Here is a 16,968-nt window from a genome sequence, read left to right on the forward strand (position 1 = left end):
TCTGGGATCTCCCTACATAAAGAGGTCAAGGAGATGCAGGGAGGGAGAGTATAATCCCTAAAAGCATTCGAGTAAAAAATTAAAAGTGTGATCCTACGGAGCAGCCATGTACTTTCTGGTAAGAGGGTCGGGGGTGGGGTGGGAGAAAATCACCCTCCCCACCCCAACACTCATCAAAGACCTTCTTGGATGGTTGGCTGACTACCATACGGATCTTCCTGGGATGCCTGATCTCTGTGTTTTCATGGGCACCTCGAGGGGTGTCTGCTCTCTCTGTTCTTATAGCCCATCTTGGTCGGCTACATTGGCTTTCCACTGGTTCAGAGGAATCCAGTTGCAAGTGGACACGCTGGATCCACACATGTATTTAGTATTCCATTCACAAAGGTGTCATCACCAAAACGTAGCCTCCCCCACCGCCGAATTTACAGTGAAAAATAAAGTTATGTTAAAAAGACCTCATCACCACTACTACTATCATTCTCATTATTTGAATTTATTGAGCACTCATCATGTTGTCCCCCCCACCCCCCACTTGAATGACTGAATTACCTCTCCTACCCACCCCGATTTCCATCCTCAGATCTTTGGGTAAAGCTTCATAATCACGCCTGGCCCTAAAAGCACAATGATAGGAGGATAAATATCTCGGGAGTGTTTGGTCTTTGGCCAGTCTGCCCCTGACACCACTACAGAAGTATGTGTGCGTGTGTGTGTGTGTGTATATATATATATATATATTAAATCTTTGCTTATGTCTGTACAATATTGATCTCTTCTGATTGCTTAAAATAGAACCTGATTCTCTACTACAGCATTGCCTAAGTCAGACAGCCCCACAACAGAGGAGGACTCAGCTTTACAGATTGGCCAAGAACCCCCCGACGGCATTTTAAGTAGTTATTCTGAAATTGGTACAGCAATCTACTACCCATTTCTCCCAAGGGCTGTTGCTCACAGGAATTGTCCTAGGGCAGAGGGGCCCTCAGCAATGATGTGGGACACCCACAGGCCCAGTCTAGAGATTCATGGTCATGATGGAGGTTTGTTTGGGAAGGGGGACTCTTTTCCCCCCAGATATTTCAGATGTCCATCCAGGACCCACCTGAGGAGCAAAGGCAAGAGTCCCCCTGAATGCACATATGGTCTCGGGGTACCTTGAAAACTTGTGACTATTTCTCCAGAAAAATATCGTGTCTTCAGCAGTTAAGTGGCATTCCTTTAACGATTTGGGAGGTTGGGGGATGATAAACCAGCCCGCACCAAGGAAAGTCCTTTCCAGTCTGAAAGCTAGGTGGGGAGCCAATGAGTGTTTTGAACATAAAAGTGGCTCTTCCCAAACCCGGCCCTGACACAGGTATGCTTCACACCAAGAGGAAGGACTGCTTCCTCCGGTACATCAGGTGAGAGCCAAGGCCGCTGGCAAGGGAGTTAGCCAACAGAAACGTTGGCTCAAATGGCTGGTATAGTGTGACACCACGAATGAGACCGTGATTAATCCCATGTTGCTGGTGGAAAGGGTGAGTGCTGGTCATGGTCTTGAGGCTGGCTCTGAGGGTTTGGAACACTGGAGGGATACTGGGCTTGTGAGACATCCTCACCAGGAAGTTGGTCAGTCACTGCCGAAACCACCCAGGACTGCTGAGGAGCCTCTTCGGGGAACCCCAGGGCCTGCACATCCTCTCCAGCGCACTCTTGATATAACTTATCGACCTCAGGGATGTTCTGAGACAACAGACTGATTGCAGAATACTCATGGGCCAACCTGCCAACCTCTACAGAGAGCCCCTGGCATGGCTGGATGACCTCTTCCAGGACCACTTGGGCTGGTCTACAGACCGGACCACCAATTTCCACGGGCTCTTCCAGGCATGGCTGGCTGATCTCTTTAGAGTTCTCCTGGTGAAGCTGACAGATGTCCTCCGAGACTTGGCTGGTCTTCTGGCGAGGCAGGGTGTTTACAGGGGTCTCCTGGCATGGCTGGTTAACATTGTCATGGGCCTCCAGGGGTGGCTGGCTGATCTGAGGGATTTCCCAGCATAGCTGGCTAATATCAGGAACTTCCTGGCATGGCTGACTGTCCTCCTCAGGGACATCCTGACATGGATGGCTGGTCTCCACAGGGGGTTCCTGTGGGGACTGATTCGGTTCAAAAGTTTCTTTCTCCCCTTCTATTGGCTCTTGTGCTCCATTCCCAGTAGTCTTCTGGGGCTCCCCAAGGCTTTGACGTTCTTCAGTCACCCGTGAACTTAGGGAAGATTGATCACTGAAGCCAAAATGGGTGTTACCATCCACGCCAGTGGGAGAAGATGGACCAGCACTGGACACAGTGCTGGACGGGCCACTGCTGTCTGTAAAGCAAAGCCAGGAGACTGAGTCAGAACAGCTGAAAATGTAGACTTCACCTTACACATGTAGTTCAAATATTAGAATGGGCGGCTTTTGCTACTCATGTCTTGGGAAAATAGGGTCTGAATTTCTCTTAAGTTAGGCAGAGACTCTGATCAAGTCAGGAATTGTAAAAGAGTACACAAAGGTGCTTCAGGAGGGAATGCTGGGGCCCACCTCATCTTGTTCTTTTAAGTATCTGCACCCCAACTGTAAATTGTCCTGGTTCTTCACTCCTACTTTGGAAGCATATGAACATTTTAACCCAATGGCTCATAATTAGGGTCATATAAAAATGTTACCTAAGAAGTTTTGTTTTTCAAATATAGATTTCTAGGTTCCATCTTCAAAGATTCTAATTCTATAGGTTTAGGATAAAGATTGTGGGGAAGGGTGTGGGGGCGGGGAGGGGTGGAACAGCACAATTTCATTTTGTTTAAAATATGTTTAATTAATTCTGATAGCTTTTGTCAAGAATGCCTTCTTTTACACTGCTAGTGCTTTGTGAAGTGGTCTTGTTGCTTACTATAACAAGCAATAAAATCCATTTTATCAAAAAAAGAAAAGAAAATTGAACTTTTTATGTGATCAAAGGATGGCTGTGCACTATTCTCATGGGGAGGTGGGTCCTGCATCTATGGGACAATGGTAATTACTATTTGTAGCCCAAGAGATAAGCCATACAGAAAAACCTTGTAGGGCAGAGAAATAGGAAAGAAATTTATTTCTCAAAGCTAGGGTCTCCAAATAGTAGCAGTTTTTAATGAACCTTTCAGGGGTTCAGACACACTTAAAGCTATCATGAAGTTATAGACCATCTTCCCTGGAAAATGTGCATACTATTGTTCAATAATTTTTACATGTAGTTCCTGGAGCTCACAGACTACCCTTAAACCTATACATGGATCCAAGGTTAAGATCCTCAGTGTTACAGGCTTGTGCACACAGAGAAAATATCCAATGAATTTCCTAGATCCAGACAGTAGTATAATGAAGACTTCAGAGTTTTAATTATCTTGTGTAGTGATTCCTATCCCAACCTCCATGTCGCCATTCACCTTTAATGGGAGACTCACCCACTTTTCCCTTTGTTAAGACTATCTCCACTGATGTTACTGTAATGTTTAATCCATTCTGCCATCAACAATGCTAGCTTCTGAAACTCGTGAATATCAACAGCCTATCATCGAAGAGCTGGCCGCCTAGGCCTCGACGAGCTGGATCAGTGATGAGGTCTAAGGGGGGCCAGCTCTTCTCCTTTGTGAAGGCTCAGGAGGCAGGCTTCCGGCAGAAAAACACAGGTCCATGATTTTTGGCTAACGAGGCTTTACGTAATAAATGGAGCCTACTTCTGTGCAGATAGAGCCCAAAGAAGGTAATGACCAATGAGGTCACGTGCCTGATAGTAAGTCAAATGTCTGATTCTAGATTAAAAAAAATAAGACTGTAACCTGAGCTTCAACCAAGGGCAGAGGTAGCCTTAAAATTCAGCTCGTGATTTGATTCAGGCAAATAAAAAAGATCAGACAAAAATAGAAGAAGGATGAGCTTCTGGGGCACAAAATACTAAATACTAAAGTCGAGAAGTAAAAAGGGCAACAATAGGAAGGGGAGGATAATCTGAAAGTCAGGAGACTCCGTGGTGTCAGGGAGGAAAGTTCCTTTTTCTTACAGAAAACGGGCAAGATTCTACAACTGTGAACCTCATGCTAAAACCATGACTCCTCTATGGAATGTTAGGACATCTGTAACAGCTCCCAGTAAAATAATTAAAACTAAGAAACAACAAAAAAACAAAACCATGACTCTCTGTTTCAGTCCTAAAACGAGTAAAATAATGGAAGTCATGTTTGATTTCAGTTATTCCCTTGAGGTAAAGCAAACCAGGAAGGAAATTCCCATCATCGGTGTCTCAGTTCTGATTACCACAGGTATCTCTGCTTCCTTACCATCACACTGAGAACCCTGGTGGGTGCCCTGTTCACACTGTTACCAAGAATCCTTAGAGACAGTATTGGCGAGATGGGAAAGACTATTGTCAGCTTGAATTATAACTGATACCAGACAACTAGAGAGAAGGCACATGGAGGTCATAGACTAGATTCTCGTTTCCTACTCCCAGCTTTTCCATTTCTCGACTTTGCCTCCCTAGCCATCTTTTCCTAATAAAGCTACAGAGATCATTTCCACCCTTATGTGTTCCCAGGGGCTCCTAGGTCACTCCTTATGAGCTTCTCCAGTGAGACAGAAGGCAGCAAATGAGACGGCTTCTCTGCCTAGATATTCCTGGTCTCTCAATGCTCATCTTCCTGCCCATCATCCTACAGGGCCTCCTTTCGCCAAACCCTCACCCCCTCTTGCCCTTTGGCTAGGCAGTTGTAAAAGAATCACTTACACCAGGGGGGCTTCTCAGAACGCTGTCGCAGTTGCAGGGGGGGTGAATGGAGAGCACGGGGTGGGGGGAATGGACTGATTGAGGAGGGATTGCCGTGCATCGAGTGAAAGAGGGCTGGGTAGGTAGGAGAGAAAGGGAAGAAAAAAATGTATATACATGAGGAAGGGTCCAAGAGCCAGAAATTCTCAGCAAACATCAAAATCAACTTATATATCCTCAGGTTGAAAAGTAACCTTTCTTAGGGATTTTTCCCCCTAATCACTTTCAGTTTTTAAAGTTTTACATTATAAAGATTTTCAAATATTCTTTTCAAAGCAGTTGAAAGACTAGGACAATGATATGCTCATCATCTCCTAGAGCTACCAAGAAGACATTATTAAATATCCTACCTATAAATACTTCAATGTGCATCTCTAAAATATAAAAAAAATTCCATGTACTGCTAACATACTTACCAAAATTAATAATTCTTTCACATCATTGGCTACCTAGTCTATATTCAAATTTCTCTAGTTATTCCTAAAACGTCTTTTATAACAAGATTCAAACATGAACCATACATTGCATTTTGTCAGAGTAAAGTGCTGGTGAAAAATCTTTTCCAATCACAGCAGATGGGTTTTACTGTATTTTATATTTGCTTCCATTTGTGTAAGACTATAGGCTCATGGATTTCACTTCAAACAATTATAGTGATTATTCTTTTTAATACTCAAGTTGTTCCCATTGCAGCCAGTGGGAACCCCCTCTGTCCTCATTGCCTACTTCCTTTCTGCTACGATGCTCCAGGACCAGGTTCTTGTGCTTTCCTTGGCCCAGACCATCCATCCTCAACTTAACTGGTCCTTTACTAAAGTGAAAAACACAAAAAACTTAGATATTACAAAAGCCTATGGCCATGTAAAAGGTCACAGCACATACACAGGCTTCTCAAGTATGTAATATGTATGGTATTAAACTTCCCATGGGGTGGAGTGAAGAGTGGAAAAGAAGAAGAGTCCAAACTGACTGTCTGGAAGCGAGCACGAGTCATTTGCACAGGGCGCTCTCGTGCTTTCTCGTGGAAAATGTTACGTAGAGACCAAGATCGCGGCGCTACGGGGCTCGTTATTATTGCTCCTGCCGGAGTTTCATAAACTAGGTTCACATTGATATTGCCACATCCTCACTGGCTCAATCTTGTCTAGGGGTTTTGTGTTTATTCTGAATTACCACAGTCACACCGTGGCTGTTTGGAGGTTCCATAGAGTTGGGTCCAGATCATCAGCAACCCTGCACCCACCAGAATGAAACACTGCCTGGTCGTGCACCATCCTCCCAGTGGGAACAAAACGGTATCACATTGTGGTTTGGGTTTGCATTTTCCTGATGATTAATGATGCTCAGCATCTTTTCTTTCTCTTTTTTTTTTTTTGAGCATTTTTTCATGTGCTGGTTGGCCAATCTGTGTATCCTCTTTGGAGGAAGGGTTATTCAAGTTCTTTGCATATTCTTAAATTGGGTTGTATGTCTTTCGGATGCGGAGTTATAAAGCTTGTGTACTCTAGATTTTACAATCCTATCAGTAGCATATGAGAATTCTAATCTCTCTACCCTCTCACCAGCATTTTCTCCTTTTGATATTATTGAACTGTGCTATTATTGCTGGGTCTGCATCCTTCAAAGACCAAATACACTATTAAGATAAACTCAGGACTTCCAGCAAAGATTCAGCCTAGGCAAACAGGCTGCACCAACCCTTTGCAATAAAGATGTGATAAAAACAGAGAGGAAGAAAAAATCTGAAGCCCTGAATCTCTTGATTTATGCATAATGGTTTTTAATCTTGATGAAGTCCATTTATATGTTTTTAAATTTTGTTGCTTATTCTTTTGGTTCTTATCCTAAGAATCCATTCACAAATCCAAGATCACAAAAATTTACTCCTATGTGTTCTTCTAAGAGTTTTATAGCATGAACTCTCTTATTTACATCCTTTGAATACATTGAAGACAGTTGCTTTAGAATTTGGTCTTATAAGTCCAATGTCTATGCTTTCTCCTAGACATTTTTTTTCTCTAAATGAGTCAGTATTGGGTCAAACAATGACAAGAGTTTTGTGTCCATCCTTTAGATTTATAACAGATCAGGATAAGTTCTGCTTCTCTGAAAGCAAGACTCAAGGTCTAGCCTTGAGAAAGCAGACTGCCATCTACAAGACCACGGCCAAGTTGGGGAGTGAGGAAAGAACATGGCCAATAAAGATGGTGCAATAAATAAATAAAAATTAAAATGGTGCAAAGCTTTCCTACAGTTTTTAAATTGTCTTTTTCTTGATTCAGCCTTTGCTTCTTTGCTATAAACCTTTGACTATTTTTAAGCGTTCTGACAAAGTTGATTTGACCAGTTTTGGTTTGATGTGTGTGTGTGTGCATGTGTGTGTGTGTGCGTGTGCATGCGTGTGTATGTGTGTTCCTCCAAAAGAGAAGGCCCATAGAGCTACTATTCCAGTATTTTCATTACATGGTTTAATTCTCATATTTAGATTTCTGACTCCTATGGAGTTTGGACTCAGTTTTTATTTTAGTTCAATGGCTATTGAGTTCCCAAACTCTATTTATTATAAAGGTGATCTTTTCCCTAATATTTTGACATCGTAACTTCATTAGGAGTCCTGGGTGGTGCAGAGCTAAGTGTTCAACTTCTGCCTGAATGACTGCTGGTTCAAACCTCCCCAAAGGTGCTCCAAACCTGGAAAGAAGCAGCTGGCACCTACTTCTGAAAGGCGGCAGTCTTGCAGCCCTGCGGAGAACCGCTCTACTCTCCGACACGTGAGGTTACTGTAAGCTAAGGTGACCAGATTTTCACATTGGTCAAGTGGGACACCATTGATCAAACTCAGATCCTGGCTAAATACCCACATGGCAGCCGAAAACCGTATACCCTAGCTTGTCGTGCAGTCTTTCCAAAAATCGGGACTTTAAATTGCTGTGAGATGCGGGAAAAAAATTGTTAAAAATTGGGACTGTCCCGCCAAAAGCGGGACATCTGGTCACCTTACCTGGGTTTATAATTTGAAATTCATCCATTTCTAGATTTTCTATTTTGTTTCACTGGTCTCCCTGTCTAATCATGTACGAACACAATACTGTTTTAATTATAGTAGTTTGATTTTTAAAAACCACTTTATTATAAGCTAATCCAGACATTATACTATTCCATAGTTCAACCTAATTATACAAGTTTTATAGTATGTTTAATAATGTTAGCAATAGTACCCACCCCTTAATTGTCTTGTGGGATTTTTTTTTTGTCATGTAGGAATTTTCCTGGCTCCTTTTACTTATTTATCTTTTATGAGACCTTCAGAATTGATTTGTCTTACTTAAGAAAAATAACAGTATTTCTATAGGTATCACATTAAATTTATAAATTAACTTGGAGAGGAATAATATTTCTATGATGTTGACTTGGTCTATGCAATTAAAAATTTTCCCCCAAGTCTACTTTTGTGTATTTTAGGAGCATTTATCTTTAATGATAAACGCCTCGTGCTCTAGGAAGCATGGGAAGCAGGAGTACAAAATGAGAGTATTCTTCATACCTGCAGATGCCTGGGCCTGGGCATCAGGGTGGTGGCGCTGGCACACTCTACTTAAGAATTCACTCACTTGGCGCAAGGAAAGGGCATTATGCAGTGTTTCCAGGGGGTAAATGGTAGGCACCATGGAGCATCCTTCAAATCCTGTTAGGTAGAGACAGATGGCGTCAGTGTTATACCTGCCACAAGTACCACAGCTGGCCCGGGCAGCATGGAGAGTGCCTGAGAACCATCAGGAGAATTGGAGCTTTTTGGAGTACAGAGTATCCAAGATTCTCAGGGAAAGGAGCTCTTCAGAGTCCCTAGGGGCATCTTTTCATTTCACCTCCAACTTACCTAAAAACTCTACCTGCTACGGCTCCTGGTGAATCAAATCACCTCTCTTAACCTACCTATGGAGAGCCTGTAACGTCCCATCAAGAAAACAGAACCCCAGTAGGCTAAGTACCTACATTGCTTCTACAGCTTTCTGGGGAATAAGACAAGTGTTCCGAGGTAAGGGGTGAAATTGTAGGGTCTAACATGAGGTAGGGAGGTCACAGAGCTGGGAAGAAACAGCAGATTTCAGGGATCGTGAACAAAAGAACTATATTAAGGAGGAGGAGGACATGGAATCTGAAAAGGGGTTCATGCAGATTTAGGATGGAGGTAGAAAGGCTAAAATGTTTGGAAGCAAGCTGGAGAGCATGCAATACACATGAAGCTCAGCCCAGGAAAACCACATGCATGATCAGGCGTGGGAATGGATGTTCTTTCTTGGTCATTTCCATTACATTAAAGCTTGTCCTTTCTGATCTCACTGGAAGATCCCAGACTTGTTAGGATCTCTCTATTGCATCAGGAAAATGAGGCAAGCCCCCTAAAAAATAAAGAATCCTGTCTCTGTTCTCTAAACACAAACCTTCAATGTAGGTCCACCAGTCGGGGAGGATCGAGGACAAACCTAATATTAAGGACTGCTGATGGGAAGAAAATGTCCCATCTGAAGATCAAGAAACACACATTACCAGTGACTTCTCCCATCCCCAATCTTTCCTATGCTTCCATGGCATCTCCTAAAGGGACTACAGGTAGGCAGAAGAGCAGTATCTATGTAATACTCAGCCTCTTGTTCACCAATAACTCAAATGGAATTATCTGAGCAGCTTCGAGCTTTTGGCCCTTGTTTACCTCAAAGATTCAAGAAAGGGCCTATAAAATCTCTGTGCCTCAGTTTCATCCTGCGATCACATGGGAAGGGGATGGGAGGAGTCATTTGTAGCTCCTCAGAGTGGATAGAAAATGTTTAGATTGGAAGATGGTGGTAGTAGAGGATTTTAGAGATAAGAACAAGTCCAAGGGCAAGAGATTAATTCCTAAAGTGAAAAGACCTGGGAAAAGATAACGTTAGCATGTGGTAAGGAAGGAGACTAGGAAGGAATGAGCAGCCAATGCTACAGCTACGAAACAGTCTGGCGCCAATCTCATTCAAGCTGCTAAATGCAAGTCACATCACTTTGGGGGAAATAGAAAGGCACAGGTGGGCACTCCTGCCAGAAACACCACGATAAGCGAAGCAGTCAGTTCCAGCCAGGGCAGTGGCAGCAGCCAGCTGGGTGGCAGGGGGTACCGTAGAGGCACTCGGGGTCATCCTGGCCTGAGCGCAGCCAGTTCCGGAAGAGGCGCAGGTGGTAGGAGCACTGGTGCAGGTGATGCGCCAGCGTGGCATCCAAGGAGACTGGCCGGCCCCCCGGGCAGTCAGAGGAAAAACTGCGCAGCAACTGGACCACAGGGTGCTGGTCATCCAGCAGCTCTGGAGGGGTTGGGGGGGACCACGGCAGGAAGCACAAAGATAAAGAAAGAGAAGAGGGAGAGACAATGAGGAGGGCACTGACTAGCACAAGCACACTGGGAGGCGGGGGCTGCTTAGCTCCAATGTGAGCTAAGAGAGAAGCAGAGCCACTGGGCATCTATGTAGGCAGACAGTGTTGGCACGGCGAAGTGAGTCTTAAAGAAGGGGCTGGTGAGACTGCATGATACAGCAAAGCTCTCCCTTCTACCTGGGGCACATTCAGTGAGTCTGTAGACGAGAGCAGCATTCGTTCTCAGCGGGGGTGAACTGTCACTTCTGTGCTGGGGAGCCTTGTGTAGAGCTCCTGTGTCCCTGATCCTTCATGGGCTAACCTAGCTGAAGGGGGCTTCTCAGGAAAATGAACTTAAAAAGTTGGGACAGAGATGAAAGGTTTCATAATCACCCCGAGAACAGGACCAAGAATGGTATAAGGTATCAAGATAAAGTCAGAAGCTTAAAAATTATCCTGAAGGTTCAGATCAGGCCCTCTGGACCAGGTTCTAAGATAGCTCCAGAGAGAAGTGGTACTGGGCAGCTGGCATAGCAGGTTAGCAGACCAGGTTTAGGGTTCCTTTAAAACAGAGCATGTTTACATATATATATTAACATGTGTTATATATATAATGTGAAAATGCCACAACTGGTTAATCAACCCTTTAATTTACTCTTGGTAAGCAGATTTTTTAAAATGTTGGCTTATATGTCAGAACTTGGGCAACAATGAATCCAGATAACCAAAAGTTGGATCATTTATGTTTTCTCCCCACTGCTGATGAATCTGACTGTGCTTTGTCCAGTTGGTGAGTGGAGAAATTTTGAGCCTGTACCACTCTTTTTTGATTTTTGGCTGCTTGACAACTTCTGTGGGCACTTACAAATCAGTTGCAAAAGGCAATGAGGGACCAGGGTAGGAGTGGGGAAGCTGTTGGAAAACCCGTTTAGGAAAGGTCTCGACGGGGAAGATATAGGACCTTGAGGCGTGATGGGAGAGTGGGTAAGAAGGTAAGCACAAGTAGACCTCATGTTACTGTGCTTCCCTTTCCCATAGATACTGCTGCTGCTTCTTTTTTTTTTTTTTTACAAATTGAAGGTGTGTGGGCAACCCTGGATCCAGAGATTCTATCAGTTCCATTTTCCAAGAGTGAGTGCTCACGGAATGTCTTTGTACTGCATTTTGGTAATTTGCACAAGATTTCAAACTCTTTCAATAACGCTCTCGTGTACTTAACATAACTTTCTAAGTATAACATGTATATGCCCTGGGAAATTAAAAATTCATGTGACTCATCTCATTGCGACAGTCACTTTACTGCAGTGGTCTGACTCCAAACCTGCAATGGCTCTACTGTTTGTCTCTTCAAGAGATTGGAGCAGAAATATCCACTACAGTGGTTCAGCAAGGTAGAACCCAGGTATCTGAGGATAACAGCTCAGAGATCGCAGAACAAAACTGGTCCCACAGGATGATCCCACACGAGGCTATGGATCCCAGAGATAATTGTTTGGATGTCAGGACAGATTCCAGCTCTACTCAGGCTAGTCTGGCAACACTAACTGTGCTGACAGTCGCCTCGTTGTGTGGATCCCTAGGAGATGATGGGACTGGATATCCAGTGGGCGCCGTCTGGGTGAGGTGAGCCACAGTCTCTCTCCCAGCATGTTTCCTTTGGAGAGTTTAACACGCGGTTTAGTAACAGTCCATATGTGGGTGATTGATGTAGTCAGAGGATATGACAGAAGCTTATCGAAAACCGATGCACAGACGTGTTGAGGGCTACCTTCCCAACAAGCCAGGGGCAGCCTTGCCTGCTTTCCACGGCTAGGCCTAGTTTTTCCATTTTCCATTTCAAAGCTGGACATCGTGGCAAGGAGACGGTGATGACAGGGCAGCAGGCTGACACACTGCTGTGACTAATTTTCCATAAGCATCTGCAGATAGAACATCCACGCTATAGTTTCTAGGTCAGTTAAGCAAGATCTTAACCATGGACTAGAGCCCCTCATATTGCCCTGAGGGCCAAATAAATCTAGATAATCTTTAGCAAGAGACAGAATAGTTCCAACAGGAAGTCCCAGATTCCGGTTTCTCAAGCCCTTTTAGCCTTCAAGCTCAAGAAGAACAAAGGAGGCCAGAAGTCTCCTAAGGAAGAATTCAGGGTATTAGGAAAAATCTTGAATGGCCTCTACACCATATCTGAATTATCCAGGCTTCTCTTTCTTTCGTCTTTCTGTTAGGATTGGTTTTTTTTTTCTTCAACTGGTAAGGCTGTTAACCAAGGTATCAGGGCTTGGAGGTACATAGTTTGAGTATCTGTTTTATGAACATGGATCTTTTAGCATTAAGTCTTCATACCAGGAGATCTTTGATTGAATTCTGTTTTCAAGTTTCCAAGCCCTATTAACACATTGTGTACCTTAAGTAATATGTCTCTTCAGTACAAGTACTAGGCTCTGGGATTAGTACATCAGGTTGTACTTCAGAGAGGATTGTAGCACATGAAAGTCAGAGAATGTCAATTTAAATGAGTAGGCACAGCTGTGCTACGCTGACTGGGAGTCTGTGAGGAGGGGGATAGCCGGGGTAGTGCAGCCCAGCACCCAGGGAAGGATTCTGGCAGTGCCTAGTGCAGATGCATGGCAGGACTGAGCTAAAATCCAGCAGATGCCCCTGGTTAGGGTGCAAGAGATCGGCACTTGGAGGTTTCTCCAGCTGGGAAACCAGACTAATGTGACCTCCCTTAGAAGGTCTTAGCTGCTGGACAGAGAAAACGAAGTGTCGTGACATCCGATTGATCAGATAAGTTGCAATGGCGAGAGAAAGCTAAGGACACGGAGGATAAACCTTCAACAGGCAGTGAGTCTGGTTCCCCTATCATACCTATCAAGACAGTTCAGCCCTCTGGTTTTTGCTTTACTCAGTCTCAGAACTCTCCCGCCATCCTGCAGACAGAATGAGTTCTTTAATGCTCTTTAAAAAGTTATTAATTCCTAAACTCCCTTAAGAGTCCCCAGAAGGTGTCCACCTTCACTTGTAGCTGCTCTGTGAAAGCAGTGCCCTCTGTCGGCGGGGCCACAAGAAAACCACCCTGAGAAACTCCACGTACAATCTGTTATCCTTTCCTGACCGCCCTACACCCTTCTTTTTCTCTTTCGCCCCAAGTCAACTTAGGCTCCTGCTTTCTAGGCCCAGGTACTAGGTTAGTAGTCATCACAGAAAGCAGATGTCAGGTGCACAAGAGCCACACAGAGCACACACAGTGGGAATGTGAAGAGGAAAACCGGACTCGAGACCGATACCCTCGGGGAAGGCCTGGGAACTGGGGACTGCAGCGCCGTTCCAAGAGAGGAGCAAAACTGTCATTCCTCCCCAAGGAAAAGAGTTGCAGTTAAAAACCAGAAAGATGAGAATTATATGAGCTGAGCGGTAGAGGAAAACTGAGAAGAAATGGTGATCTGGGAAATACTATTCACTTGGACAGTCTGGCAGTCATGTGATGGAAATGGGCAAGGCTCAATCCATATTCGGGGGTGGTGCTGACAGAAGTGACCCAATGGGGATGACAGTGGCTATGGGAGTAAGACCTTGAATTGCCACAGGGACGGGGCAGCTGGGCTCTGGCCAGCGGGCGGTTGCCACAAGGGAAATGCCCAGGAGGGACACTTAGTGAGGGGCTCATTCAGAGGCAGCATGGTGTCAGCACAGTGGCAGGAGAGACAGATCAGTGTCAAGACTCGGAGGTTCAGTGCCTGGAAATGAGATGATGAGGAGGAATGATGTTGAGTCAGAAGCAAACGTACCGTTAGTCGGATGCTTTGCAAACGACACAGAAAATCGTTTTACGGCCGGGACAAACAAGAGCTCTGGGGAGAAAAGACATCAGGGGGGTTATACCCACTCCTGCGCCCACCGTCTACTCCGGAATCTGCCCCAAATATATTCTGCAGGCTGCTCCTCACTGTTAGTTATTGGAAATACTCCCATGCCCACCCTTCAGCTTTATGCTTATGTCTCAACATTCCCCTGGGTCTCACCGCCTCTGAGGAATCTGTATGTCATCTCCACCTCAAAACAGCCCCACACACAGCCCTAATTTAACCACCACATCCCTTTTCTGGTCATTCGGACACAAAGTCTTTCTAGAAGCTTTCGTCCCAACCCCCAATCTCTTTCCATATCCTCTTCCCTGCCTTGGCTGCTGAACTTCCCCATTCTTAAACCTGACCCCCTGGGTTCTCTTGAAGGCTCCCCTGCATTCCTGCTGACCTTCATGGTCCTTACCCTACAGGCCAGAGTCCAGGAAAGAGTACAAAAGTGAGGTACATTGATATAGCAGCGCTGTGCGAAGGGATGAGCGTACATAAGTGGTGTCTGAATGGTAAAAGGAATGCAAATGGAGGGGGGGGGGGTCCTGGCTTCTCCTCCCATCTATAATTGATGAAGGAAATTTCTGTTATATGGTCGATGTCAGTGCCATCGTAAGCATGAATAGCTCTGAGCTGTGTCCTCGATAGAGGACAAATGAAAATAGGAATTGCCCCCCCCAAAACCCACCCACATACCATCTCGGTGCTTCAGACTGGCAGGCGGTAGCTTTTTGCCATGGCTGCAGGCGTAGTCCTGTAGATTCGGGGCACTGGAGGAGCCGCCCAGCACGGTGGTGCTGAACAGCCCCGTGCACTGTGAGCCTGCAAGGCCGGGAGTGCGTTAGTAGCCACACACGACTGCCACTCCTACACAGACGTGCACACGCTTCACATGACAACGTCAAGACACAGACACAGGCACCACACGCAACCACAAATAGCTTTTACTACTGTCCAGAGCCAAACTGGACAAGCAGAACAGGGGTTCCCCTGAAGAGGCTACAGGCAAAGCCAAAAGGCAACTACAAAGGCAAAGTTAGTCATATTAGGAGAATCAAAGCTACTTACAGACTAAGCTCACTCTCAGGAATGCCAAAAAATAAGGAGAGCCCTCTAGGTTTAGTGTAATGCCTCTTACCCTGAATCTAAGGTTTGAGGAATCCAGAAATCCATTCTTTTTTAAGTTTAAATGTCAACAGCAAAACAAAGTAAAAAGCTTTGACTGAAGCTTGAGACTAGGTTTTGAGTCCTCAGCTGGTACCCTTCCGATTTTTCCAAAATTCTTTATCCGGTGTCCCCTTCCTTCTCTCTTCTTCCAGGCCTCTTACCTCTCTCAAGAAAGCAAATTCAAGACTCATTGAATTTTTACAGCTATGAAGGACTCGGAGATTATCTAGCTCAATGTTTTCATTTTATAGATCCCAAAGGTATCTCATTTGCTCACGAGATGACTGCTTAGAAGCTAAACGGAATGAAAATCTGCTCTTCTGACGAAGAGGACCAATTGTGCTCAGAAAAAAAAAATTCTATTTTTCATCAAGAGGAAACAAAGCATTGATTCTGAAGACAAGACAGACACAAACTGAATAATCAGATGATTACATGTAGCGCATGCCTACTATGTGCTAAACACCCTACTAAGGAGGAAGGCCCAGTGGGCAAGAAACAACAAAAATGATCTGTTTTCTAATCTCAGAAGTTTGCTGTCTTGTAAGGTCTATTTCAAAATCATAGGCTCACATACAAAAATTCAAAGAGAGAAGAGAATTCCATTGCTAATCAGAAGAATAAATAAAATAACTCTGAAGAAAATTAACCAGGTTTGTATTGTTCTTAGAATCTCATACAAAGTAGGGTTAGGACTCTATTGGCCCGTTCTCCAGCTATCGTTCACAGGCCGATGCGGCACATAGAAATGAAGCTGACACCCAAGGTCGTGGGATTTGCCCTTCTGCTTCCAAGCCCATCTTAGAGCCAAGGCCCTAGGTTTGACATGGGGCTGTAACACTCACGCACGGGGGAGCTGGACAGAGGGGTAAGAGCCCAATTTCCTTTGAATCCACAAAGAAGACACCATGATTTTAGGAGCCTGAGGATTTTAGGGTCACTATAGAACTTAAGAAATCCAAATGACCAGTAATCTCCATTCTGGAGTTTCTCAGTGCAGGCACTTTCCCTCCCTCTCGTGGTCACACAGGCTCTGGAATGACGCTCCAGAGAGTAGAGTTGGCTCTATCCCAAACCACCCGAAGAGCTGTTCTACATGTATTTCCTGCTCTGAATAATTTCCAGGCATAGTCCTGCTGACCGTGATTTGCCCAGCCCTTGGAACATCTCAGCGGGTAGCCTCTACCTGACCACTACCATCTGTCAACCAGTCGCTGGCTCACACCGCTCCCTTGTTCTGGACAGTACCTCCACTTAACGCCAGGTACATATACTTCTTCATTTTTTTCCCATGCTATCATAGTAACCTATTCTTTTGGGGGACTTATAAAAAGAAAAATTTGTATTATAGATCTATAAACATGTTTATCATTTATTTCTCAGATCCCAAATAATTTACCTCATTTCAGGATTCTGAAATACTGCCTGGCCATATAAAATTAGCCTGGAACATGAAAAAAAAATTCTTTTTCCTGTTAGACTACATGCTGACCCTTTGGCAGGGCTTGGGGTGGAATTGTGTATCAAGGTCAAAGGTCAAATATAACAAAAACAATAAGAGGAGCCACATAGAGAGAAGTATAAGAAAATATGATGGAAAGCATCAGGGGAACCAAATGCAAACCCCACACAATTGTCTCTAACCTTCCATCTACTGATTCACAAGGCACTCTGCTTGAGGATAGCCCCTTCCAAGGGCCACCTTCTCACCCAAAGAATACGGCCTCCTCTGAGGCTTGTTCC

At 44.6% G+C, this 16,968-nt stretch overlaps 1 protein-coding gene across 13 annotated transcripts in view; it reads right to left on the reverse strand.

Moving 5' to 3' along the window:
• Positions 1–535: 535 nt before the first annotated feature.
• Positions 536–16,968, reverse strand: part of PPIP5K1 (diphosphoinositol pentakisphosphate kinase 1) — a 39,099-nt gene continuing 22,666 nt past the window's right edge. For 6 of the 13 annotated variants that reach the window (XM_075531514.1, XM_075531508.1, XM_075531513.1 and 3 more), the window contains 5 exons: positions 14,755–14,880; positions 13,993–14,055; positions 8,367–8,507; positions 4,784–4,897; positions 536–2,351 (listed from right to left, as the gene is read on the reverse strand). In XM_075531514.1, the coding sequence (XP_075387629.1) occupies positions 1,495–2,351; positions 4,784–4,897; positions 8,367–8,507; positions 13,993–14,055; positions 14,755–14,880 (1,301 nt within the window). In that variant the 3' untranslated portion in view covers positions 536–1,494. The remainder of the gene's footprint in view (positions 2,352–4,783; positions 4,898–8,366; positions 8,508–13,992; positions 14,056–14,754; positions 14,881–16,968) is intronic. The other 7 variants (XM_075531517.1, XM_075531511.1, XM_075531516.1 and 4 more) reach the window with 3 other exon arrangements.

This window comes from Tenrec ecaudatus, chromosome 14 (assembly GCF_050624435.1).
Source record: "Tenrec ecaudatus isolate mTenEca1 chromosome 14, mTenEca1.hap1, whole genome shotgun sequence".
Lineage (NCBI taxonomy): Eukaryota > Metazoa > Chordata > Mammalia > Afrosoricida > Tenrecidae > Tenrec > Tenrec ecaudatus.